The sequence below is a fragment of the Talpa occidentalis genome, unplaced genomic scaffold (genome assembly GCF_014898055.3).
Source record: "Talpa occidentalis isolate TD23 unplaced genomic scaffold, MPIMG_talOcc4v2.1 talOcc4.8, whole genome shotgun sequence".
NCBI lineage: Eukaryota > Metazoa > Chordata > Mammalia > Eulipotyphla > Talpidae > Talpa > Talpa occidentalis.
This window is the reverse complement of record NW_023605194.1, coordinates 24,033,517-24,061,449: the sequence shown is the minus strand read 5'-3', so window position 1 is coordinate 24,061,449 and position 27,933 is coordinate 24,033,517. Positions and strand designations below refer to the sequence as shown.

At 39.6% G+C, this 27,933-nt stretch overlaps 1 protein-coding gene across 15 annotated transcripts in view; it reads left to right on the top strand.

Moving 5' to 3' along the window:
- CC2D2B (coiled-coil and C2 domain containing 2B) overlaps positions 1-27,933 on the top strand; it is a 70,067-nt gene that overhangs the window by 33,860 nt on the left and 8,274 nt on the right. For 10 of the 15 annotated variants that reach the window (XM_054690534.1, XM_054690538.1, XM_054690539.1 and 7 more), the window contains 13 exons: positions 3,960-4,052; positions 7,278-7,369; positions 8,429-8,599; positions 9,782-9,878; positions 10,621-10,730; positions 12,104-12,200; positions 15,522-15,620; positions 18,175-18,357; positions 18,519-18,716; positions 20,925-21,014; positions 23,539-23,652; positions 25,277-25,411; positions 25,784-25,906. In XM_054690534.1, coding sequence (XP_054546509.1) covers positions 3,960-4,052; positions 7,278-7,369; positions 8,429-8,599; positions 9,782-9,878; positions 10,621-10,730; positions 12,104-12,200; positions 15,522-15,620; positions 18,175-18,357; positions 18,519-18,716; positions 20,925-21,014; positions 23,539-23,652; positions 25,277-25,411; positions 25,784-25,906 — 1,602 coding nt within the window. Of the gene's footprint in view, positions 1-3,959; positions 4,053-6,858; positions 6,891-7,277; positions 7,370-8,428; positions 8,600-9,052; positions 9,204-9,781; positions 9,879-10,620; positions 10,731-12,103; positions 12,201-15,521; positions 15,621-18,174; positions 18,358-18,518; positions 18,717-20,924; positions 21,015-23,538; positions 23,653-25,256; positions 25,412-25,783; positions 25,907-27,933 lie in introns of those variants that run through there. The other 5 variants (XM_037496459.2, XM_054690540.1, XM_054690542.1 and 2 more) reach the window with 5 other exon arrangements.

The window sequence follows — 27,933 nt, the reverse complement described above, 5'->3', positions numbered from 1 at the left end:
TACCCCAGTTCTTGTATGCATAAATAAAAAAAATCTTAAAAAAAAAAACCTATTCCCTCATAGGCTCCTATACAAACATCATACTTAGTGGCAGAACATCAGCTTCCATTAATCTTAACAACATAAGAATGCCCTCTGTCATCTGTAAAATCCAACGTACTAAACCAAAATGAAGGAAGAGGAAAAGATGGAAATTAAAACTGGAAGAACCTGTCTTTGTAGAAAATGTGTCTACATGGAAAAAAAAAGAAAATCTGCAATAAACTGTCACAATAAATTTGTTGAGTATAATATCCATATTTAAAATGAATATCTACTTTTCAATTACAAAAGAAAGTCATCCATCTACCATGGGGAAATACAGTCCTCGTTGTTTTGTTTTTTTTTTTTTTTTTCTTTTATAGAGGCATGTTTTATTTATTTGTTTGTTTGTTTTGTCTATACATGCACTGGGTACAGTCAGAAGCGCAGGAGGGTGAGAGAATTCACCAGAGCCAGAGCGGGGAGCAGAGCAGGCAGAAGGACCGAAGTACACTGCTGAGGGGAGCAGCGGGCGGCAGGAGAGGTCTGCGCGCCATGTGGGACCCTCCTCTGGTGGCCGGGGAGCAGCCGGGGATCGAACTGGCACCGCAGAGGCCGCGGGCAGCTTTGCAACCCAGTGCTCAACCGCTGCGCCGCCGGGGAGGCCCCAGTCCTCGTTGTTTTGACTCAGTGACTCAACTTAATCTTCTTAATTTCAGTGGGTAGAATAAGGGCCTCCCAAACATGCCCACTCTCCAGTATCCAGAAGCTTTGAATATGTTGTTACATTGTTTAAAATAGATTTTCTTGGATTATCTGAGTGGACTTAATCTAGTTACATGTGCTTTTAAAAGCAGAGAACTTTTTTTCAGTTGAGAGCAAAATAAAGCTGCAACAGCAAGAGAAATCAGAAAGATCTCATCATGAGAGGGACTCAATGTGCAGTTGCCAGTTTTGAGTCTTAGACATCCATCTGCAAAGCCTGAAGAGAGGCTCCTAGGAGCTAAGGGTGGGTCCTAGCTGATATCCAGCAAAGAAGAAGTGGGGCCACAGTCCTATAGTTGCATGGAACTGGTTTCTGCCAACAACCTCAGTGAATTTGGAAACAGATTCTTCTCATAGCCTCCCAGAATCTAGCTGACATCTGGATATCAGCCTTGAGACACCTGGAGCAGAGAAACCAACTGAGACAACCCACACTGCCCAGCTACAGAATTCTGAGAGAACACATTTGTGTTGCTTTAAGCCACTAAATTGTGGTAATTTGGCAGCAGATAAAATGGCAGCAGTTGAAAACTAATACATGAATAAAGGACAAATAGATGTTATTACTACCTAATATAATGCATATGAAATACATAGCATTATATATGTAGTCTGCTTACCAAAAACTGTGAGATCTGAATATAATTAAGACTTTAGACTTCTCCACAATTTGGTGAAATAAGGAAGTTTTAATAACCTCTTCTCTCAGTACAACTAGAAAAAAAATAATACTGCTCACAGGAAATCACCAGTTCATCACCAGAGATGGGACACTAACTCACAGTTATTTCACATGAGGTTGCTGGCTCACGGTTGTGGTAGAACAAAGAAAGGGAGAGGGTCTTGTGGCCAGGACTGTGGCCATCCCAGTCACCTGAACAAGCTGGAAATAGTTACAGACACTGCAGCACACCAACCCTGTGCTGGACATCTTTTTAGTGAGGGTAGAGTAATGAGGGGTGCTGGTACTTTTAGCTCAGTCAAGAAGAATCTGGCTGCTGGCAACATGGGCGGCAGAGTCTCACCCCCACCACCTCTGCTGGAGACCAAAGTAGGAAGCCTGCTGCACATTACAGGGAGGAGCAGCAAGCAGATGGAACGTTAGAATTCAGGCTCCTTCTTACAGTGATCAGCATTTGCTCCAGACCCAACAAGAAAGCAGCAGTGTAAATGCCTTCACCGGAAATGGCTCTCCCTCCCCACCAAGTCTGGGTCTGAGTCTTTGGACTCCAGCTTCACTTTCCTTTCTTCCTCACCTGCTGCCTAGTTCAACAGAGATTAATAACTGAGACTAAAACCACAGAATCCCAACTGGAAAAAAGCAAATAAGGCACTATACATGCCTAGGAAGCAAGGAGCATCTGAACACTAGATGGAAAAGCTGAAAGAACAGAAGTCCAGACCTATATAAAGGACACAGCATTTGAGGACCTAACAGGACTATTTTAGAATGATGACCGTAAAGAAGATCAATGAAGTCCTAGAAGGTCAACCAAATTAGAAAGGCAGTTTCAGGACCTTCAAACAGAACGGAGTGTTTCAGCCTCTTTGATTGAAGCTATTAAACACACACACACACACACACACTCTAAGTGAAATCAGAACAAATATGGAAAGCATACAAAAAAGACTTGTTAGCAGAAAAGAGAATTTTGGAAACTTGAGATATAAATGTACAAATAGAAGGAGAGAAATAAAGGTTATAAAAAATGAAGAAAAACTCTACTAGAAGTATCCAACACTATTAAAATAAAAAAAAAATTGTGATTGTGGGTGTCCCTGAACGTAAAGTGAGAAGGGAGCAGAGACCCTATTCAAAGAAATAAGAGCCAAGAATTTCCCAAACCTAAGGAAAGAAATATGGATGTCCAAGAAGCTCAGAGTGATCCAGATTCCTAAACTACCTACACCAAGACATAGCTCTGTTAAATTATCGAAAGTCAGTAATAAAGAAAAAAACTAAAGGCTGCTAAGGGAAAAAATGTAATATACAAAGGCACCTTGACCAATCTCTTAGCAGATTTTTTCAGCAAAAATCCTCAAGCCTAGAAGAGAGAGGAATGACATTTTTATAATTTTAAAATACAAGAACTGCCAAACAAGAACTGCCAAAAAATCTATCCTGCAAAATCATTCAGATCTGAGGGATAGATAAAGGCTTTCCTAGACAAAAGCTAATGGAGTTCATCACCATCAGACCTGCCCTACAAAAAGTGCTAAAAGCCGTTCTTGTACATGAAGAGAAGAAACAAAAGAACATAAAACTATGAGCAAAGTGATAAATAGTAATACAGAATCAGAAGCATAAACAAAAATAATATAAGACAACAGCAAAACATATTAAAGGGAGGAAGGACAGAATCTGTATCACTAAATAATGATGAATTGATTCCAGCACAAAATATTGTCTTACATATAGAAAGATTGGTAGAACCCTCATGGTAACCACAAAATGAAAATCTGGAACAGTGATGCTTAGAAGATATGAAGAAACTGAGAGACCCACCAAGGAAAGTCATCCAACTTAAAAGACAGAGAGAAACACATGGAAAAATAAACAACAGAAAGATAAAACAACCAAAAAAGTAGAAGCAAGAATAACAGTGAATCAGCCTTATATGTAATATCAATAGTTGCCCTAAATGTAAATGAACTAAATACACCAATCAAAAGACACAGAATGACAGGTCATTAAAAAAATAATTAAATAAAAGCATAAACCATTTATATTATGCATACAAGAGTCACACATCAGATCTAAAGATAAACATGGACTTAAATGGAAAGGCTGGAGCAATAGCACTGAAGGGAAAAAAACAGAAACTGCTATTCTCATAACTTACATATTAGACTTTCAGTCAAAAAAGAGATGGGCCCTGTATAACAATCAAGGGAACAATTCATGAAGAAGATAGAACTGTCATTAGTATCAATGCATCCAACACAGGTGCACCCAAATATATGAAGCAACTATTAACAAACTTAAAGCAACTCATTGACAGCAATAAGTGATAGCAGGGAGAATCTGAAAGAAATGTCTTCTTCTCTCAGCACTGGTGTTGCCAATGTCTTCCACACATACACTGAAATTAATAGTTACTATTCTATTGTGGCCTGTCATATATGAATTCTGTTACCTTCTCCAAGTGAAATTAACTTCATTCTTTGTTTAGGAATATGAAAGTCAAATAGAGAAGGATACATCCATTTCAGATGTGAATTCCATTATTGCACAAAGGATTAGTTCTACCAAATTTCTGAAAAAGGTAAGAACCAAATAATACTATCAATATGTTTGCATTTATTTACTTTTGTGAAAACTGGTCTGCAGGATGCACAGTGTTGGTCTTTCCTACACAAATCCACTGACTCATCACCTCTTTCTGATAATTGAGGTCTTTTGTTCTCTTCAGACTTCTTTAGTTACTTGCAGTTAGTTACTTACCAGCTACAAATGTCCGTGTACACTGTTGACACTGAGGTTATTTCAGGTGACAGCAAACTCATCATTAAAGTGCACTCCAACTTTTCCTGTTTAGACGTGAATATTAAAAGACTTCCTGTTTCTTTTTGACCCTGAAATATGCCAGTATTTTGCTAGAATCCCTGCTTCTATTGGGATCTCATGGTGCCATGTAACACAGAAATTCAGGGAACAAAGGGATGAATCAGCTTCCAAAAGGAGAAAGGAAATGTTAGAGAAAGACACTGGTCTGACAGAGTCAGGCATTCACAGAGCAGCTGGCAGAGCCTCAGCCGGGTGAGATGTTCACCCTCGCTGAACAGTGCTCCCAATTCCTTTCCACTGTCCTCGCTGCACTCTAAGGTTCTGGAGTGCAGGCTCCATGCCAAGGAACCACAGTACCCAGCACCATGCCCTTGACTCAGAAAAATGTTGTGACTATTTGAGAAATTAATAAAGTTAGAGGTAAAACCTCAAGGGCTGAGGTGGACCAAAACTTCTGCAGAAGCAAAATCTCAGCCAAGTACATGCCTCTGCTGATGAGCACCTGAGCAGTCTTTTAGGGTAACTTGGAAAGAAGCAAAGAGCTATAATCAGATCTAAGACATACACAGCAGATCCTCATGGAAGTAGGTGAGAAGCAACGGTGTATAAGAAGAGGCCCAGGCAGGTGTGTGAAGACCTGTTCTGACCACTGGTGTGTCTTTGGACAAGAAATCTTTTCACTGAGTCCCACTTTTTGAGCAAAAGCAGATTAATAATGCCATCTGCCTTCCGTTGTTTCCAATGTAAGGGGCAAAGGAGATAAAAGCTCAAGTGCTAGTCCAGTTTATATACTGTTGCCATAGGATGGGGGAGACACAGACCACTGTAGCTGTCTTGGGCCCGAGAACTCCTCTCCTTTGTCACTGTGTTTAAAGAAAAAAAAATGGGATGTCTTTAGTAATGAGTTTGCTGCCTTAGGAAAATGTTCTTACTCCTAAGAAAAGAGAACACATATCCTCGTCCCTTCTCTTCCTCTTTATGTATGAAGAAAAGCAGAAGGGAGCACGGCAGAGGATCGGAGAGGGGGTAAGAGAGCAAGTGTCTAAAGATGCTTGAGCTACACATGGGGTTCCTAGGGAGGAGTTTTAAGAAAACTTTGATTAGATTTCAATTTCTTCTGGGGATTTCTTTGCTGAGAGTGGTAAAATGAAAGATTTAGTTTAACGCAACCTATGAAGTTGTCCGCAGCATGAATTTGATCCCCGGCCAGGGAGCAACCCACATGGCACAGCAGACCTCTCCTGACTCACCCGCTGCTCCCCTCAGCAGTGGATTTCAGTCAGTCTGCCTGTTCGGCTCCCCACTCTGTCTCTGGCGAATCCTCTAACCCCTCACACCTCTGGCCTGTACCCCAGTTCTTGTATGCATAAATAAATCTTTAAAAAAATAAAAAATAAAATATCAAGTTATAATTACTTTAATTACAAATCCCAGAAAGGGTTAACACTGGAGACCTCCTAGGCCACAAGTGCTTATTCCTGCTGAGGGAGGATCCCGAGGTACTGGGGGACTTGCGTACACAGCTCCTGCTTTGATAGTGGGGCAGTGATGGCTAATGCCAGGGTTGTTACAGTGAAGAATGGAGTCCCAGCAGTCTCCAGGATTTCCAGATAACATTTTGCTGAAATGATTGCTTCTAAGATTGCATGTCTGCAATCTGTCCCTTTCACTTATATAGCCAGTAACTATTGAGCACCAGTTATAACTTAGGCATCACAGTAGACTTTGGCATCATAGCTGTAAGGAAAATAAACTGGAATCCCTGGCCTCCTGGAGGAGGTCATTCTAGTGGGGGAAGTCAAGCAGTGAACAAAACACGAGGGTGATAGTGTGCTATGAAAAGTAAATTAGGAAGAAAGGAGAGTTCTGTGTGCATGAGAGGGTGGAAGTGCAATTTTAAATGAGGTGATGAAGAAAGCCAGTGAAAAGGTAACACTTCAGCAAAAGACTAGGAGGTAAGGGAGCTATTTGTGGGATTTCCTGCGAGAGTATGCCAGGCTGGTGGAACCCAGTGTGGAAACCAGAAGAAAGTAACATGCCTGGCCTATTGGAAGAATAGCAAGGAGTTCAGTCTGTGTGATGCCAAGGGGTTGGGAGAGAAAAGAGGGATGTAAGGAGAGAGAAAAAAAATTGGGGGGGGGGAGGTGAAGGGAGGAGAGAGAATTAGAGTATGAGCAATAATGGGTTCAGAAGGGTATGGTTCATCTTGAAGGGAAACGATTTGTTGCCCATATTCCTGTGTTATTTTAGGGGTTATACTTTTCCACCCCATTTTCCTACTGCAGTCAAGCAGATTGTTATGTTCTAGGTTAAATCATCTCTGGGATGATTTGTGGCAAGACAGAAAACTGACACCTGCATCTTCCTAGCTTCATATCTGAAAGCTTACATCTGTAGCAAAGCACAGGGCTAGAGGAGAAAAGGGAAGGATTTCCTCAGACTGAAAAAGAACCCCAGAGTCCTTGGAGGAAGCCACGTCTGTGGGCTGTTCCAGTAGCCAGGACATAGGAATGGCTCTGTGGACGCGCTGAGTATGTTGCCAAGCTGACAGAATAACACTGACTCAAAGGAAATAAAGACGTGTCATTACATTTCTGTGAGTCTGTGAATCAAGATTCATGCCCAGTGCGTGTAGGTAGATGTCGTAAACACACACTCACAAGGTGATCATCTCCGCTGATGGACCAGTTCTGTCCGAGTATACTGTGGGTTGGGAGGAAGAGAGCAGAGTTTGTGCTGACATCACATGGGTGTGGAAGGGCAAAGAAATAGAGAGAAAGAACCTTGCTTTAGTATGACAGTGGGAGAGTTAGGAATGGTTCTAATAAGGGTAGCAAATAGAACCTTATTTTCACTTACCTAATCCTCTTTTCCATTCATTGCTTGCAAAATTTGGAGTGAAAAAATAGGGGTGGTAGTAGCATTATAAATACTTACTTTTAAAATACAAACTACAAACTTTTTAAATTCTACTTTTTTGTAGATGAGAAAGTTGATAATGAAAAGAATTATCAAAGTTAGCAAATTTAACTTATCCGATATTGTGGCTGATTACGAAGAAATTGTATCTACAAGGTACATACTAAAATGTATTATTATTATTCAAATATGAAATGTAAAGTTTTAAGCTAATGCCTCCAAAGTCCTGTAATAAGTTTTTTAATTTTGTATCAATTCAGTTATATTTCCAAAAAAATGCAGTTATAAAGCAGAAAGTGAAATACAGTGACCTAAAATATATTTGGTCATTTTAAAATTGCATTTTTGACTTACCTGTATATGTGTTTTCAATTGTATATTACTTTAGTCTTTAACCTCCAATGATAGCTTTTAGCACAGGGAAGAAAAATTTAAAAATGCTTCTGTCCCAAATTAGTTTCACCCTATGATATTCCTGTCCTGAAACTGTCCCTGACAAAGTGACCCTCATGGTAACCCCCACAGTGACTCTGGATCCCTAACTCCCAGGCATTCAAGGTCACTGTGAAGCCACAGGCAGCAGTAGTAGGAGACTTTGGCCAAAGTAACTCAATTCTCTTAAGGTCCTATTTGTGAAATTAAGGGTGGGAACAGGAGGAACAGGGATGCCATATTTTGGGGTAACTCCCTGGGGCCACTTGGAGATTTCTAGTATCACCAATAAAGTCTTAGTAGGCGTAGGATGCTGAATTCTATTTTGTTTTCTTTTCACTCTTGCGGAGAAATGGGTGTGATGACCATAAAGCCATCATTCTGGGATTGGCAGCACACAGTGGTCAGTAACTCCTACTCCAGAGCTATGTAGAAAAGTCAAGGCTGACCACTTTCAAGAGAATGATATTTGAAAAATGAATACTCTTCTGGAAGGACGTCATATTTCATGGAATTACCTTTCCAAGTGCTTGTCTTTTCCTGGCCCTTGTACTCAAAGGGCATGGAGCCAACACATTCTCTGTTAACCTAAGAACGAACACAGCCTCTCTGTGTCCTCAAAGATTCCTTCCTTGGGTTTAAGTAACTCTATCTCCCCTCCCTCTACAATGGAGAGAATATAGTTCAGAATATTGGCCTTATTTATTATAATGAGTTGAAAAATTGATAGCTTTTTATGCTGACTTATCTTCTATATATCTGGCCAATCACTTTTTACTCCAGCCAGCTGACACATGCAGTTTGTAAACTTGTTAAACGGCGAAGAATGTTAAAGCCTCAGAGAAAAGAAAGGAAAAAAGTGGCAGCACAGACGATCTGTGATGGAGACATTAAAATTCTTGTCAGAATACTGAGGGCATATAATATTCCTACGAGGAAGACAGCAGTTAATAGGTAAGATAACCAGCTCTTATGGTTGCAGAAGATCTATCTTCAGTGTAAATCTCCACACTGTCCTATTTGTAAAATTTTGTACTTTATTGATCTTTCAAATAAAGAAACTGAATGAAAGTTGAAATCTTCATTTGGACAGTCAGATTTACTATCATTGCCATGTATTTGAAGTTTTCAGAAGTTTGAATGCCCAGAGCAACTTCAAATGTATATTTTGGGGTGCTATATTAAAAAAACCCTTTTGTCCCTAGTCCCTATTATGAAAAGATGTGCAGCTGCTATTGCCAACTGCACTGTCTTCTGCCACTGGCAGCTCTCAGCACTGGAAGTAGAACACTGGAGAACATAGAACATGGGCTCTGTTTTAGGCTTGTCATTTTCCATGACTTCTGCAAAAGCCAATCGTACCCATCTCTTTTGCAGGCACTCTGTGTTTCGTTTGCGTTTCTTCAGCAGAGGATCAGTGGGTCCAAGCTGGATAGCAAATGAAGTCAAATGCTCATGTACATTTAGTATATCCTGAAGATTTAATGTTTCCTATATTTAGTCTTGTATATGACTCATTTTATGACTACCGAATACCCAGTTGCCCCAGGAATATTAGGTATACCCACTTATATGTAACACATATATGGTCTACTTCCTTATCTCATTTTTAGCACACCCTATAAATTCTACATTTGAAAAGCAAACATTTTTGCTTTATAGCCACTAATCTCTAGTTAAAATCTCTCAAAGGGTTTTTTGCCTATGTTTAATAAGCTGTAACAGAATTGATATGCTGAAATGCAGTGTGCTAAAAAGTTCACATTTCATAGACTAACTTATGAAATAAAAACATAATAAAATCACTACCTTTTTGTAAAATCAATTTATAAAGGAAAGAATATTATAACACAAAAAATAGTGAGGATATATAATCTCAAGGTATCATTTGCCTTATTTCTCTTTTTGCACAGGGTAAGTGAACAGTTTATCATAGACTGAATACAATCCTTAGTTCAGCATTTAGGAGCCATTCTTCCAGAATATCAGTGATCAAATGCTTAACAAACTAGAATATGAAAATTCAAAGCAAATTTTCTAAGAGCCAGGATAACTGAATTATAGATCTCCATAAATATAGGCAAAAACATACCCACTCCTACTAAAGTGATTGTCTCTATCTCGTCTTTCCTAAAGAGCCTTGGGTATGCCTACTTATTTGATGTCATCCCTACCTCATCTCAAACATAAAGAGATAATCAAATCTGCACCCTCAGCTGACACCTTAAATGAGGTAAGTATTTAAAGTACAATTTTGATTATGTCTACCCTGAATTACAACTGGCCCCTAACTGGCTTCTACATCTCAAATCCTTGGTTTTCCAGTTTATTTTCCATGACAAGTTGAAATGCTCTTTATAAAATGTGATTCTGAAAACATTTTCATTCTCTGCTCCCCAGCTCTCAGGGATTATAGAAGCTTTTTAGAATGGCTGTAAAAATTTTTGATGATCTGATTTTTACCTACTTACCGGTCATATCACTCCACCCACAGCAGTCCCTTATCATGCTACAACTTGTTCTAGAAGCCGTTATACATGCCTTTTCCTAATTCCTAGAATGACCTCCTTACAACTACATATCATTGGCCACATAAATTACTACTTAATTTTTCAAAACTCAAGCTCAACCAGTGTTTTCTCTGTTAAGTTCTATTTGTCCCTGTGCCATAAAGTTAATCATTTTCATACCTGCAATGTATGTTATACCTTGAATATATTTCACTTATTTTATTTCTCACATTTTATTGCAATTGTTTTCCTATTTATCTTTCCTTGATAGACTTTAAAATTCTTAATAGAAAGGTCCATTTATCTTTGGATACCAGAAAAGTACCTGACATTGACTAGGACTAATAATTGTTTATTATGTGAATATTGGTTCTTTGAAAAACTAGAAAAGTAATTCATCTAGTCAGCCAGTAGCCAAGTCATTTCCTAGCTTCCAGCCTATTCAGTGTTTATTATGTGTTTCAGGATACTGTACACCCTTTTGTGGAAGTTTCCTTTCAACATACTGTCTATGAAACCAGTACGGCAAGTGGATCTCATCCATGCTGGAATGAAGAACTTCAACTAGATTTTATGTAAGTTGGAGTCCATTTTCCCTCAGTTTCTAAGAAAAGAGAAATAACAAAATTATTTTCTTGAGCCATTTATTGAAAATAGTGATTAAGATGAGCTAGTCTCTCTGGGGGAAGTCTAAATCACAGTGCCTCAGGTTAACCCACCCGAAGAATGAGGGAGCTGGGATATTTATATATAATTCCTCTCCATCATTTTTTGAGAGATACACTGAGTCCAGGGAAAGGAATAATTTCCCAGATTTCTCCTGCCCCGTTCACAGGCAAAACAGGCTCCAGGAGCCAGATAAACTCCCCAGATGCAGAGGGGCAAGTACTGGCAGACTGCAGTCATGGCAGCTCAAAATGGTAAGGTGAAGCATTAAAACAGCACCTGCTAAACCCAGAAATCCTGCTCCTGGGTATATGATTCCATGCTCACAGGTCCTTAAGAACACTTGTGCGAGGATGCTGCTTATGTCAGTGTTTGGGCTAGTTGGGCTTGAAGGCAACCTAGGCATTGTAGAGACTACAGTGTTTTTCTGAAATCCTGTTTTATTTTCTTTCTGGGCACACAGCTAGAGTATGTGGGTTATATGGGAGCTCTATGTCCAAATTCTGGCCATCAGAATGTGGGCATGAATGATGCATGGCTACTTCTAGGCTTGTTCAAAAAAACAAACACATATACAATATTCTTGTTCTTTCATCTCTTATAGGTTCAGATTAGGGCTTTGTCACTTGCTGGTGGCATTACCTTGAGCAAATTAATTTTTCTGAATTGTTACAAGTCTGTTAAGTGTAGTATATCACAAGCAGTGAACTTCCACTCTCAGTTCTTTGAAATGCACAAGCTAGACTGAGAGTAGAAGTTCATTGCTTATGATTTACTACACTTTAGCTACCTCGCAAAATATATCCAATCAATGAAGTTATCAGCAGAGAGCTTGCAAAATTAAATGCACTCCGCTCTCCCAATTTTGGGCTGGAGAAAATATGGAAAAGAGAATATCTCCATGGTTAAACAGCTGTATCTTGTAACTGAGAGCAAAAGAGCAATTAAACTCTGTGTGAATGCAGAAACGAAGCAGAATTTAAGATAACAGAAAAATCTTTATATGCCATACTCCAGATAATTTACCTGCAATGTATGTATGGGCTGTGTTGCATAGCTTGCTGCTTGACATATAAATATTTTTATTTTTAATGCAAATTACCTAAAGAGAGATATTAGAAACTACAAAGCACATGCTGATTTTGATTTAAAAATTGCAGTCTTCAAAGCAAACAACTTTTTCTTAGTTTGCACTTTATAAAAGAACACAGTTAATTTTATATTCCTTTATGAATACTGCTCTTATAAAATAAACACTCATATTTGTTTTTCTTATTTACAGTTCACCAGGACATGATTATAGTTTCTCAAGTTTATCTAAAATAAAAGACAATATACATATCAATATTTTCGATGAAATGATTATTGAGAAACATGAGGTAAAGTAAAATAATTATAATAATCAATGTTGAAATGATTCTAAGAAGGTAAGACTGAATGAAGTATACTACATTTTTGTAAATTTGTTTTTAGATGCATTATATATATCCAAAATTTTCTGAAATGCATTTGAGAAATAAATGAGGCATATGACAAGTCAGTTAAAAAATGATAGCCACCTTAAACCACATATAAAAAGAAAAGGAGGGCTTCCCCTGTGGCGCAGTGGTTGAGCGCGGGGTTGCGAAGCTGCCCGCAGCCTCTGCAGTGCCGGTTCGATCCCCGGCTGCTCCCCGGCCACCAGAGGAGGGTCCCACATGGCGCGCAGACCTCTCCTGCCACCCGCTGCTCCCCTCAGCAGTGTACTTCAGTCCTTCTGCCTGTTCTGCATCCTGCTCTGACTCTGGTGAATTCTCTCACCCTCCCGCGCTTCTGACTGTACCCAGTGCTTGTATGAATAAATAAATAAATAAATAAATCTTAAAAAAAAAAATTGGAAAAAAAAGTGTATCTTTAAAAAAATAAATAAATAAAAAGAAAAGGAATATATATACCAAGAATTTTAGAGAAGTGGTTTCTACAGTTGAACATTCCATTTATTTGTTTTGTTGAAGTAATGTTGCATTATTACATTATATAGCTCTCAGGTGTGCATTATTGAGAATCAATATGTATCTTACACTAAGTTCACCCTTGATGTCTTAAATGTCTTAGTCTGCCTTCACCACACCATTGTACCCTTGGTCCCACTTTACTCACCCCTCTTCCCCCTGCCCTTCTTGTAATCACCAGAAGGAAGCTTAAAAGTTTACTTTTGTTTTATTTACTGTTTGTTTTCTCTATATACCACATCAATGGGATCATGTGGTGTTTGTCTTTCTCTGTCTGCTTATTTCACTAAGCACAATACCTTCTAGGTCAATCCCTGTTATTGCAAATATCAAGATTTCATCTTTCTGATTATCAAAACTAATTGTGACTAGAGCTCAGGAAACTAAAAAAAATAAATAAATAAAATCTGGTACTTTCTCTCTTTATTATCTCAACGATTAGTTTGACCAGAATTGAATAGCAGTTGACTAATGTTGGCATTCTTGTAAGTGCAATGACATGTAATTGAACACCTTATTGATCACTTTGACATCCTCTTTTGTGAGAGATCTGCTTATTTTGCATTGATTTATCGCAGTTCCTTATATGTTCTGGATATGAGTGCTTTGTCAAATACACATATCTTCAAATATGTCAAATACATGTATCTTCCCACTCTGACTTGCCTTTTTATACTTCTTAATGTATCTTTTATTAAAGAAAATCTTGATTTAATATACTGCAATTCAGTGCAATGGTGCTGCTTTTTTTGGTCCAATTTAAGACATATTTGCCTACTTAAAATCATGAAGATAATGTCTTGTAGTTGTTTCTAAAGGCTATCTCATTTTAGTTTTCACAGTTAGATTTAAAATCCAACTGAAATTGATTTTTGTGTGTCTGTGAGGTAGGTCAAGATTTTTCTTCCACTATGATATTCAGTTGACCCAGTGCCATTTATGAAAAGGAACATTCCTTCCCCCATGGCACTACATAGTCATCCTTTGTCATAAGTTTTGTGAATACATACAAATTTGGCATTATGTATGAATTCTCTATTGTGTTCTATTGGTCTATAAATCTACTCTTGCATTGACACTGTCTTAATTACCAAAACTTTGATATATATCTTGATATCTGGAGACTTTAGTCTTTCTGCCTTGTTCTTCCTCTGTTATAGGACAGGGAGAGGGGCAGCCCAAACCCCGCAAACCTGCCTATTTTAAATGGGTTCTGCCATCCGCCGCATCAACACAAAACATGAGACTTTAATGGGAAGGAACTTTAATACAACTAGGAAACAAGACAGGAAAGGCAAAGAGTCTAGTTTCTAAATGAAGCACCCAAAGTTACCCGTCCCCTCCTGGGTAAAACTCCATCCATGTGGGATCGGCCCAGAACAAAGCCCCAAAGCCTGCCACAAGTCTAAAGCATCTTCCAGTGGGGACCCACAGAAAAGAGTCAGAAACAACCAGACAGACAAGCCCGGAAGGAAAAGAGCAAAATCAACATCAAGATAAAAGCTGCCATTGTCACCTCCCCATGGGTCTCACCCTCATCTGTGTCATCCAGTCCACGACCAAAAGACAAGCGCAGTTTCTTCACATGTCTCTAGGCTCCATGCGCCTCCTCCAGGTCTCCTGGCTCCATCCTGCTTCCTTCCTCCCTCAGTCTCCTCTGCAGCTTCTCCTCTCCCTGCTCAGCTCCACCCTCCCTTGGTTGGGGCAGGGAACCTCCCCCTTTCCTGGAGACCACCCTGTGACACCTCCAGACTGCTTTGGCTATTCTTAAATGCTTTGTGTTCCCATAAAAATATTAGAACTGGCTTCTTATTTCCAAAACCAAGATAAAGCCTGCTAGGATTTCCACCCAAAATTATCACCCAGCATTCATCATGATATCCCTCTTTGAATGGGTCATCATCATTTCAAAGTATTTCTGCTAACATTTAACATCCTAAAAGGTTGTGAATGGTCATGAGTCTTGAGGGGTAAGGTATTTTTAATTCTTTTCTCTCTATATTCTTTAGAGTATTTTCAAAGTTTGTTGCACTGAGCATATCTACTACAGGAAAGGTATAGACATTACAGAATTTTTACAGCATTTGCCAACTTGGAAGAAGACATCTTAATTTACATAAAAAGGCTTTTCCTGACCAGGAGATCTCCTTGGAGCCATAGTTGAGATTCCTTTGTATACTTGGCCCCCTAGGGCACAGTTCATTTCCTCAAACCACTAGTGCCAACTCTGTGGCTGACAATTAACATACAAAGGTGTACTCATGATAACAAGACAAGGCAGCCTATTGGGCACACATGATTTTACACAAAGAAATCACAATCTTTTTTCTTTTTGTTTTAAAGATTTACTTATTTATGCATGCAAGAACTGGGGTACAGGCCAGAGGTGTGGGGGGTGAGAGGATTCACCAGAGACAGAGTGGGGAACAGAACAGGAAGATTAACTGAAATCCACTGCTGAGGGCTCCCTGGCCAGGATCAAACTCACACTGCAAGGGCTGTGGATAGCTTCATAGGTTGTGTCTTAAACCCTTCACCACCAGGGAGGCCCCCAAATCACAATCTTTTGATACCTGTCCTCACAGAGAGCTGCAACTCCTCGTCAGCATTTTTGATCTTTGATGTTTTTGATTTATGATGACTTTATCAGGACATGACCCAATCATAACTCATTAAAGATCTGTAATAGAAAATTATTTATTTTATTAGGATCACTGTCTCAAGAGCTGCAGTGGTCATTCATATATGAAAAAGAATTGGCTTGGATCCATTGTCTTCCCTTTCTCTGCTCTTCTACGACAATCTGAGGTAATAGAAAATAATTGTTAGCTAATTAAGTTTTTACCTCTGACTAAAAGGAACATACTGTTGTCTTTGAATCCAGTCCTGTGATGGAAAGGTTGGTAGGTAGATCAGCTAACATGATTCCAGTGCCTCAGGGGTACTGGAGTGTTTGAAGGTTTTAGCTGACCCACAAATTAACTTCTTACATTTTTAGAGTATTCATTGATAAAGAATAATGTACCTAGCACTGAATTTTAAAGCAACATTCATTTTTGCATATGATAGTTTTATAGACTGGGATTCACAATGATCTTGCTTTGTAACCATGGTTATCAAAAGTTTAGCTCCTTAACATTGCTTATTGATAATTATGAGACTGATGATTAGCACCTGTCTCTGACCCCCAGCAAGCTCTACTCTTGGGTTCCATAGCAAGAGTATGCCTACATGACCAATAAAATATAAAAATCCCAGCCTAGACTCTATTTTGGGCTCTGTTATTTTCTTACTGAGTGATTTTAGACAAGGTACTCAACATCTCTGAGGCCATGCCAGATACAGAAGATTCAGAAATGAATTTTCTACCTCAATAAATGTGCTGTCTATAGAAGAAAACCAACATTTCAGTATAACTATATAATGCCGTAGTGTTTTATAGAGGCATGAGACAGGTACTAAGGAAGCATAAGAAATAATAAGGGGCAGGCGAGGGGTGTTCAGAGTGGGGAATGGGTAAGATGGAGGAGAATAAAAGGTCAGGGAAATAGTTACAGAGGTGATATCTTTTGAGTCAATCCCTAAAGATGACTTTGTTAAGCAAATGAGGGCACTTGAGTCAGAATATGTGTGTGTAGATTAGTGCTGCATTTGGCCCTCTGGAATGAAAAACTTGACTAACCATGCTGATGTCAGGGAGTCTCACCTAAAAAGAAATCTAGATGACAGTGCAGCAGCTCAACAAGATTTTAAGGATCCAAACTACTTTTGTCTTTCTGTTCCACTGTCTTGGTTGTGCACATTCATCCTCATAACCGCAAATTACCCATTGCACCTCCAGCTTCATAGTCATAGTGGCCACAGGAGGCAGGGGGAGCAAGAAGGGGTAGTGCCTGCATCAAGAAAACAGATATGTCTCCAGAACATCCTGGCAGACCGCTTAAATTTTATTTCTATGACTTGGCCACTACATTGATGTCACGTTGCCCTCTAACACCTCATAAGAAAGTGTTATAGAGCAACCCCGATATTAAACGGGTTCCTGGCTGTGGGTCCTCACCCGCGCGCTTTAAAGGGACTTATGAATACTCTACTACAGACATACGCAAAAGGGTTAATAAAAGGTTTATTTACAAGAGAAGAAGAAATAAGGAAAATATACAACTCAGGGAGAAAATAGGGAAATAAAGTCTTTAATGCGTCCTACCCGATCCGACGACCTGGAAACCCAAAGTCACTCTCTGAGCTGGCCTGACGCTGCGAGCTGGCGGAGAGCCAAAAATGGAGAGCCCCCCCAAAGCCCACGTGTCTGCTTTTTGTATCCACCTGGCTGCTTAACCCCACCCTCAGGTCCAAGCCACCTTCCCTTTGGTGGTGATGGGATTTGGAGTTCCCAGTGTCTTTGGCTTTGACCTGGGGTGGGGGTGGAGTCCACAAAGCCTATATGGAATTTGCTTTGGGACATCCTTTTCCCCCTAACAAAAGGAGGAGAGAATGACTATTAAGTAGGAGAGAAGTATCTCCATAATATACAATCACAGGACATCATGAGGCAGCATATTGCAAATATAAGTATTGCAAATAAAAAGTAATAGAGATTCAAGTTACTGAAGGTACAGGGCAGCTTACATTTGTAAAACTGCAACTATTTCTCAGACCAGACTCCAGGGTCAAGAGGTAGTGAAGTGTAAGCTTTAAAGGTGAGCAAACCTGGGGGAATGATTGTGGCTCTACCTCATTAGTTACGTGATCTTGCACAAATCACTTAAATTCACTGAGCCTCAGTTTTCTTATCTACGAAATGGGCATAAAAGTAATTACCTCATTGAATGATATGATCGTTATCAAGTACCTGACATAGTGCTTTGCTCAATAGCTATTAACTGTTATTATTAGCTATTATTATTGTAACTTCCCTCCCATCCCCTACACACACCCACACACACACTCCCATGCACACAAGACCCCCTCCTCCTGATGGCCTATGAATTATCTCTCCTGCTGTTAAATTTTTTTCTCCTCTTAGACCCAAGACAAAGCACAACATGATCTTTTAGCATCTTTTCTGAGGCTGAAACAGATTTTTCTAAGTTTTTATTATAGTAACTTACTTCCTGAGTCACTTCCTTCTCAGTCCTCCCTCTTCACATGGTAGGTATTAAGCAGTGACCCTGGGTGTCAAGGGTGCCTGTGTACACATCATGGCTGAAAAGCTGATGTCCTGTGCAGTACGTATGCGCAGAGCCAGCACAGACCCAGGCAAGTTGCTTCCTCCTATGGGGAAGACTAAGTTGTGCTACAGTATTTCACACTGATGGTTATTTTCATCATGCAGAACTTGTTATATGCTCTGTTCTTTCAGATTAGTGGAACATTTCAAGTAAATATTCCACCAGTTTTGCTTGGGTATACTTGGAGTAAGACTTACATGTCTCCTAAAGAAGATTGTAATGGGCAAAATTTAAAAGAATGTAGCTTCTTAAATATTTTTGTTACCATTGAGCCTCAAATATCATATGTCACCTGTGATCCAGAACTAGGCAAGGTAGGCTTTACATTGAATTATTTTATATATACTATCAAAGAAGTGTAAACTGTTTTAAAAACGAGTGATAATAATTTTAAAACTGACAAAAATGAACATTGATTCGTGCTATTTTCTGAAAACAATTTGGTAGTGTTAAAACATTTTAATCTTGATTCTAGTTTTCAGATCCAATAGATGTTTTACAGAGAGCACAGCTTTTTAAAAAAAATTGCAAAGACTTGTTTCCGAACCGAAGAATCACAACTACTGTTTTTAATGATGAAGGGATACAGGTCTTAGTAACAAGATATATCAAGGCATTAAATCCACCTCAACAACTTCTGGACATATTTCTTCATGATTCAAGTGCAACACTTGTAAGTTACATTTATTTTAGTGGTTTGGAGATATAGCTCACCCTTCTAAAGTCTGCAGTTCAGTGGTTTTTAGCATAATCATAGAGTTGTGCAACTATCACCATAGAAAATTTTAGCATCTATTTATCACTTCAAATTTATATTTATTTTAACTGGTTAGCTTCTTTTGTAATCGTGTCTTACCTTTATTCATTTGATAATGTCTTGGAAACAATCCTCTCTCAGGAAATGATTTCCTTATTCTTTTCTTTTCTTTTTTAATATTTATTTATTTATTTATACAAGCACTGGGTACAGTCAGAAGTGCGGGAGGGTGAGAGAATTCACCAGAGCCAGAGTGGGGAGCAGAGCAGGCAGAAGGACCCAAGTACACTGCTGAGGGGAGCAGCGGGCGGCAGGAGAGGTCTTCGCGCCATGTGGGACCCTCCTCTGGTGGCCGGGGAGCAGCCGGGGATTGAACTGGCGCTGCAGAGGCTGTGGGCAGCTTTGCAACCCAGCGCTCAACCGCTGCGCCACCAGGGAGGCCCTCCTTATTCTTTTCTAAAGCTGCACATTCAGTAGCTCCTTCTGCTTTGAGAAAGGAAAGTATGAAATAAGAACTGTATCTACCCTTTAAGAAAAAAAAGCATTAGTTAACAGTCGTCTGTGAAAAATCATATACACCTTCTGGTTATTCGAATTTGATGGAGTCAATTGGCTTTCTTCAGAATTACTTGTATTACTTCAGTATTACTTGCCCATTAGAAAGCAGCGCGTGCCAGCTAGTTGTCTGTTATAAAACTCCATTAGTCAGACTCTTTAAGCTAAAATCAGAAGGCCTACTTTAGATTGCCTTTTGCTACACTGTGCTTTTCCATCATGGGTTTCATCCTGCTAGTGTTTCCTGACACCCAAAGTCCAGGGACATAATGTTTTCAGGTTTATTTCAAAGGCAGTTTTTGTCTTTAAGGAGAAATAGAAATCCTTGCTCCTTTGATTATCAAGGACTGTGAACCACGTTTAATTAACTGCATGAAGTCAGAAAACATGCCTGTGTAGGAGGTGGCAATAATGCATGCGTGGCAACGAGTGTAAATCAGTGACAATGTCAGTAACTTTTCATGTCAAGTCATTGTTTATTTACATTTGCATCCTTGTCTCCTAGCCTCCTTGGCCTGAGTCCTTGTCTTAGCTCCACCAGGGACACAATCCATGAAAAACTTCTGTTGCTTGAAAAAGCAGGCTGTACCAATAGCTTCCTGCCATGGCAGCTTATAACAAGCTTAGAGTAATAAAGATAATTCTGTGCAGGGGTGGCAGCAAAGGGGGGTAGGGGGGCCCATTGGCCTAGTGTAAAGGACTATGGGTGCTTTAATGGGGAGGGGAGTGGTAACGTACATCTGAGGAGGCATGAGTCTATTCCCCTAAATCGTATATAGTGTTGTAAGCCAATCTTACGTCAATAAAGAAAATATATATACATAAATCTGATAGATTTTTAATGTAACTGCAAATCAAACCTTTGCCATCCTTCTGTCTTTTTTCAAGTTTTTAACAGTTATAATTTAAGGTATTTATGTAGTGCATCATGTTTAGAATTTTAATAATTTATTATAATGAAGAGTAATGGTTAATACCACACTCTGAAGTCAGGCTAACATGGGCTCATCCCCATAGACCCCATATATTGTGTTAGCAGTGTCACCCTGGACAAGTTTTCTTTTTTTTCTTTTTTTTTTTTTAGAGGCATGTTCCATTTTATTTATTTGTCTGCTTGTTTGTTTTGTTCATACATGCACTGGGTACAGTCAGAAGCGCGGGAGGGTGAGAGAATTCACCAGAGCCAGAGTGGGGAGCAGAGCAGGCAGAAGGACCGAAGTACACTGCTGAGGGGAGCAGCGGGCGGCAGGAGAGGTCTGCGCGCCATGTGGGACCCTCCTCCGGTGACCGGGGAGCAGCCGGGGATCGAACCGGCGCCGCAAAGGCCGCGGGCAGCTTCGCAACCCAGCGCTCAACCGCTGCGCCACCGGGGAGGCCCTGAACAAGTTTTCTTAATGCTCTAGGCTGGTTTCCCCTGTTATACAAAAATAATGCCTGTATATAAATCAAAAATAATTCCTACATAGGCTTGTAGGAATCACTAAGTGTAATGACAATGCCTGGAAAGCGTTGTGCTTGGTGATGGACGTGTAGTACGCACTCAGTACATGCCAATTTTTATTATGGCAGGACCTCATTGCTCGATTTGTATCCTTGATTCCCTTGATGCCTGATACAGTGGATGAAAGTGATGGCTTTGACATATGGATGACATCAGAGGTAACAAATTACATTTTATAGTTAAAATGTGTAATATTTTGTCCTTGCTTTTCTTTTAAGGAAACCTTTTGAAAAATAGCTTGTAGTTATATAGCACTTTGCCTTGTGACATTTAAAAGCATTTGATAATTTAACATATTTTTTGACTTTACAGCAATCTGATAAATTTTTATTCAGTGCTATAAGTGGTAGCTCATGAATATTTTGCTTTAACAGCAATTCCAGACATTCTCCAGAGAAACATGGCTTGTCACAAAGGAGCTGGTCATACTCTTAAGTCTGACAAATGCCACCATTTCCCAGAAGCTCTCCCCAGGCTCCCCACATCCGAATGGAGAGCTTGTATAGCAATGCTTTTCCTGAGCACTTGGGTTAAAGTTCTTTTTAGATTGGCTGCCAAAGTAAAATACAGACCCTATGCAACATTTGTGACATATTTTTAATTAAAAAATTACTTATTTCTCTGAAATTAAAATTTAACTGGGTGTCCTATTTTTCTTCCAAAATCTGGCAGCCTTAATTAGAGCACTTCTTCCATTCTACCTTAAATTATAATTAATTGCTTATATAATGGCCCCAAATCCACACTCTGTACAAATACATCCCAAGTTTAATCTTAAATGTAGATGTAGATTTGATTCCTATTTTTATGTTCATCACTTATAACACTACTTTGAATTTAACAAGAATTTATAAGTATTTTTAATTGGAAAGTACTGGTGTGATGGGAGCCTAAGAGAAGGACATGTTCCAATTGGATCTGATAGTCCTGACTCTTATGTAGAGTGTTTTAGAGGCTAGATTTGAGATAAAGTGGATTTAGGGGGAATAGGGCTAACGTAATAGGTGACCACAATGTCTCTGCTAAGTAGGAATAACAGAAACACAAGCATGTGGTTTATTCCAGGATCCAGGAATGCAAATCTGGTAGAGCTTAAAGAGGTGATATTAGTTCTAGACTCTTTTGAGACTCTTTGAACTAATGAAATCTGTCCAAGGGTATTATAATCATACAGACTATTGAGAAGCAGCCTCTAAAATAGCTGAAACATTCAAACAAATACTAGTACTCCTGAACCTTCCCCCATGCAAAGAATGCCCACAACTAAGAGGTTACTACGGGCTTGGGATTTCTCTTGGCTAATAATGTCTTCCATGAACCCTTTGGTCTTGGGATCCCATTAGTGTAAGACTAATTAGATTGCCAGAAGACAAGAGTTATTATCTCCTACCTGGGAGTCAAACAAATCTGGATGTCTGAGAGCCAAACAAATCTTGATTCAAATCCTGCTTCAACTGAGATAATGATTTAATAGCTGTGTGAACTGAGATAAGTGAATCAGTTTCTCTGGACCTTAATTTCATCTGTGTCATACAGAGGACACAGGTTTTACAAGGACAGTACACATGCAAGGCACCTGGAACTCAGGATGGATTCCCTCTTCTGAAATTAAGTTGGGGGAACCCCCAGCCTGGTCTGGAATTGAAGACTATTGTTCACACTTTTTCCCACAGGAACCGCCTTACCATCTTCCCTAACCTCCATCTCTCACCATCATGTTCAACAGGCATGCACTGATAAGGTCATATCAGTTGTTAAAATACTGAAGTGCTTCCACCCTGATTTGGAAGTGCTCCTCCCTTCCCACTCTCTGGCCTCTCTCTGTGACTATAACGCATTATAAAACACAGGTGGCCTCTAAATGGTGCGACTCAACAACAACAGATTATTCCCATATGAACATTTTGAACATCATTATTGCCATATGAACATTTGTTGCTAGATCTTTTGATTCTTTTCAAGAGAAGCCAGAAGTTCAGAGTTTTATATGAGATCTCCCAATTTGTAAAAACATTCCAGGAACCAAACAAATGAACCTATAGACCAGCACGAGGCCACAGGCCACCAGTGTGGCACTTCTGCTGTGCTTTTTTGCTCCCGCTACAACTGCTTTAGTAGGGACCCTATATTTAATTACATGCAGTTCAGCTGAAGTGACTGAAGAAGTTTTGGTTACTCTTCCTGATTGGACTCCAACTCCCAACTCTCCCTCCCTCTCAGCTGAGAACACTATATTGGTGCAGGACAGAGTGCAGCTCTGTCCAAAGGGATCCTCCCGCTAAAAACACCAATCTCCTATCAAATGACATTCCTCTCTGATGACATAAAATGCAAGTCTGCCTGTCCCTGTTTGCCTAGGGCATTTTAACATCTTTCCCAAATAAAAATGTCCCATTTTGGATGAAAATTTTTTGGTCACTTATGTAGAATCCTCATTAATTATCCACAATAAAGGTGACTCCTATGTTCCAAGTTAATGTTCTCTTCTCACGTCCTACTTGTTTATCAGGTAAAAGTCAGAACTTTGCTAACAGTTTTGTAACCTTAGTGACTGGCAAAAATGTGTGTTTGCAACTAGAGGAAGTAGAGGGCTGTGAATCTGTTGGATACTTGCAGTACTCAAAGTTCTCCTTCTCCACCCCCCCCCTTTTTTTTTTGGTCCTTGTTTTGGCTTTGCCATAGCGGTGCATCAGTTTGGCTACTGGGAATAAGGAGGAGCATGCCATACTTCTCTGTAATTTCTTCCTGTATTTTGGAAAAAAAGCTTTGGTCCTTCTGGGAACTTCAGTGTTGGAAGTAAGTGCTGGAGTTAATATTTAAATAGTACTAACAAGACTAATTGGCTCTCAGCTGCAAGTTCCAAAGACTTCAATCCTCATTTCCATCTTTTCACAAGCTAATAAGGGAATTTCATGGCCATAAATATTTATGAGTTAAGAGGATAATGGTGGTTCATCAAACTGTCTCCAGTGTAAAGAATGACTTCTGTTTGCTTTTTTTCTTTGCAAAATAGTACTAGTAATCGTGCTACTTTTGGGGGTTACTAGAAATATAAATTCCATAGTGCATGTCTGGTAGTGGCAGCAACCCCTGGTTCTTGGCAGATGCTCCAGTAATGGTGGTGGTAGAAAGCTACCCTTTTTTGGATAGTGTTTATTTCTAACATGAATATTTTCATGAAGATCAGCATTTCCAGTCTTGCTTTATGGGTTTTATCATCATTTATTTCTCTGTATTCCCTTGGCATAGTTCACTATTTGTCACCAAACTGAAACCCTGTGGTTAGTGTCCCCCATGTGACCCCACGTTGTAGTCTTAAGTGCCACCAGATACCAGTGAATAGTCAACAATATTTCAACAAACATCCAGCTGGGAGGCAACCCTCAACTGTGTCTTGTTCACCCCAGCCTGGTAGTTGAGGTGACGTCTCCCCTTAGCTGTAATGATGACAAGCACAGCAGGAAAGAGCCAGAGCTTGGAATGAGGAAAACCAGACTCTGCAGTGCAGTGTTAAGGATATGGTTTGGGGGGCTAGTCAGAGAGGGTTTACAACTCAGCAATGGCCTTTACTATGATCTCAGCCTTGTTACTCCTCTGAGCCACAGTTATCACCTCCTGAGATGGCAGTAATATCACTTACTGTTACTTAATATCACTTACTGTTACTTACTTAAGTAATATCACTTACTGTTACTTAACATCACTTACTGTTACTTCTGTGCATATGAAAAGCAAGTGTAATAATCATCCCTACCTTGCAGAATTTGGAGTGTATTAAAGTGACAAATTAGTGTACACATAGGTACTCAGTAGATGTCAAATGGTCTTGTTATTGTTTCCTGCATATTTTATTCTTTACTAAGAAAGGTTTACACACCAAATGGTATATTCATAGCAAAATAAAATATAATGACTGCTTTTATTCCTTAAATTGTTTCCTATATACTCTTTCTCCATTACAATTCCAGATCTTAAATTTTCAAAGTTAATTTAATGACTTTTTAACTTAAGTTGGCTTTTTCAGAGCTCTAGGTAAGTTTTCTTTCCCCAACCCTGCAATGTTTGCCCTCAGCCTCTGAATACATTGTTCTCAAATCAGGACTAGCACCTCTTGGTGTATTAAATAAAAGTGCCCCAACCTCAAAACACTTTAGTCTTAGCTCCTGGGAAATTGTCATAAAATATGATTTTTGTTAGGCCATTTATTTTACCACCTTGCAGGTACAGCCTGCAAGACCATACATGCTGGCCTGTGCCTGAGGATTTCTGAAGCTTTGGCATTTTTCCTTTTCAAGAAAATTTTAAAAGCCCTAATAAAAAGGCTTTTGGAAATCAAAGATCTAGCACATGCTTACATTTGAATTTCCACATACAACCAATCATTTACAAGTGACTTTTAGATCTCTTTTTCCTCATATAGGGGCACGTGGCCTATGTATTAACTCAAGAAAATGATGAATATCTGCTTTGGAATCCATTAACTGGGCAATGTCATAAGCAGTTTGACCCATTTTGTCCTTTACAAAGTGTAGACTGTTTGTTTGATGGTGGAAATGTAAGTATATGGGAAAAATTTTTATTTTGAATTATTTCTGCAAGAGTCAAACCAGCGTCCTCTACCTTGGCATACATTAGAATCATATGGGGGAACTTTGAAGACAATATGGATGTTCCATTAGGATCAGTGGGATGGAAATCTTTTATTGCTACAGCTGCCCCAGGTGCTTCTGTAGTGCTTCCAAAGTTGAGAAACAGGGGGTTGTCTAATGTTCTCCTACCCCTGGGAGCTCCGTCTCCCACCTTAGAACCTCCTTCATCTTCCGCCACTGAACTGGATAGTGAGACTGTGAAATTTGCTGCATCCTAACGAGTTAGAGGTTTTATGTTCTTATGGACCTACACTGATTTTATGTTAATATTTTAATAGGTGTGGTTTAATATTCAACAAAATAATACACCAATGGCTGCACATTTTGACTATTCCAAGGAAGGTTTCTGGAAACAGTTACTTCCGAAAAATTTTCAAGGGGCAAAAGTCCAAAGCATACAGGTAACTCACACTTTTCCAGTTGTGTCTATGTGAGAATTACAGTTATTTCTAATCTTTACTAGTTGTTACAGTTCTTATTATGTTTACATAGCTGATTGCTTATTGAATAATTTGACAATGTTAATAAAATCATTCTCTGCCATCCAGTTCAAGTTTGGACTTCTCTGCTCCCTTCCCATTACTTGTAGAAAGGTGAATTGAGTATCATCTCAAGTGAGAATCTAGATTTTAAAGTAAAATATTTTTAAAATTTCATCTTAATATGTCAGCTCAAGGCAGTGTGTTTTTACTCTGACCTACTCCTTTTGTTCCACATCCACTGCAATGATAAAGTACTTTGCAGTGTAAAGGCTAATCCGGATCGTTACTTCATGGAATCGAAACAGGACAGAGACACTAGCAGTGAGTGGAGCTGAAAGATGACGTGGCAACAAAGTTAGAGATGCTCATGACATACAGGGAGCCAGGACCAGTCTTATTTCTCGAAGCAGAAATAAGGTGGAGAGGAAAGCCGCAGATCCACCACGGAAGCTCAGGAGGCCACTCACTGAAGCGCCAGGGCGCAGAGCTGACCCAGCCACCCTTGACGGCTCAGCTGGTGCATCTGCGATGCACTTGGTATTGCTTTGGGAAGGCACCCAAATGCCACTTCAACAGATATTTTCGAATTAAGGGTCATGGTATGCCCAGGTGTAGTCAATTGTAAAATCTATGAACTAGTAGCTAGGAGCCCAAAATGAGAAAGCTGGGCACAGAGAAAAACAGAAGCCAATTTGTAGAAACAGAAATTCAAATGTTCAACCTCACCCACAATCAGGGAAATACAAATAAAATTTACAAAACACTATTTCATATATACTAGAGGACCCCCCCACACACACACCAAAAATTGGCAAAGAGATGGCAAAATGGTGGTGTTATAGGACAGGGAGAGGGGCAGCCCAAGCCCTGCAAACCTGCCTATTCTAAATGGGTTCTGCCATCCGCTGCATCAACACAAAACATATGAGACTTTAATGGGAAGGAACTTTAATTAGGAAACAATACAGGAAAGGCAAAGAATCTAGTTTCTAAATGAAGCACCCAAAGTTACCCATCCCCTCATGGGTAAAAGTCCATCCATATGGGATCGGCCCAGAACAAGGCCCCAAAGCCTGCTAAAAGTCTAAAGCATCTTCCAGTGGGGACCCACAGAAAAGGGTCACAAACAACCGGACAAGCCCGGAAGGAAAAGAGCAAAATCAACATCAAGATAAAAGCTGCCATTGTCACCTCCCCATGGGTCTCACCAACATCTGTGTCACCCCGTCCACGACCAAAAGACAAGCGCAGTTTCTTCACGTGTCTCTAGGCTCCATGCGCCTCCTCCAGGTCTCCTGGCTCCATCCTGCTTCCTACCTCAGTCTCTTCTTCAGCTTCTCCTCTTCCTGCTCAGCTCCACCCTCCCTTGGGTGGGGCAGGGAACCTCCCCCTTTCCTGGGGACCACCCTGTTACAATGGGAGCATAAATTGCTATAAACAATTTGGAAAGCAGTGTGACACTATCTGGTAAAGTTGAAGATACGCAACCTTTGATCCACCAATCAACTTCTAGGTATATACCCAAGAGAAACATGCACAGTGAGATAAGTACAACAGGGTATGTTACAGAATTGCTCCAAATAACCCCCCCCCAAAAAGGAAACAATTCATTGATGAGAAAATGAATACATGAGTTGTTAATTACTCATACCGTGAAATCTATACAGCAGTTAAAAATGTATAAACCAATTTACATTGACTGTACATCCATTTCATCAGAATTTCTGAGAGTGGAACCCAAACATCGTTATTATTTAAACACCCCATTGTGGTTCCAGTATGCAGCCAAAGGTGAGAAACACTGACCTAGAATGATGCATGAATGGCTATAAAAAGCATAATCTTAAACAAAATAAAGAAGATGTGAAATGACACACACAGTAGAGAACCACTTACATGAAGTTTGAAAACTCTATTGTTTCTGTGTGTGTAAGTATGTAGGGATA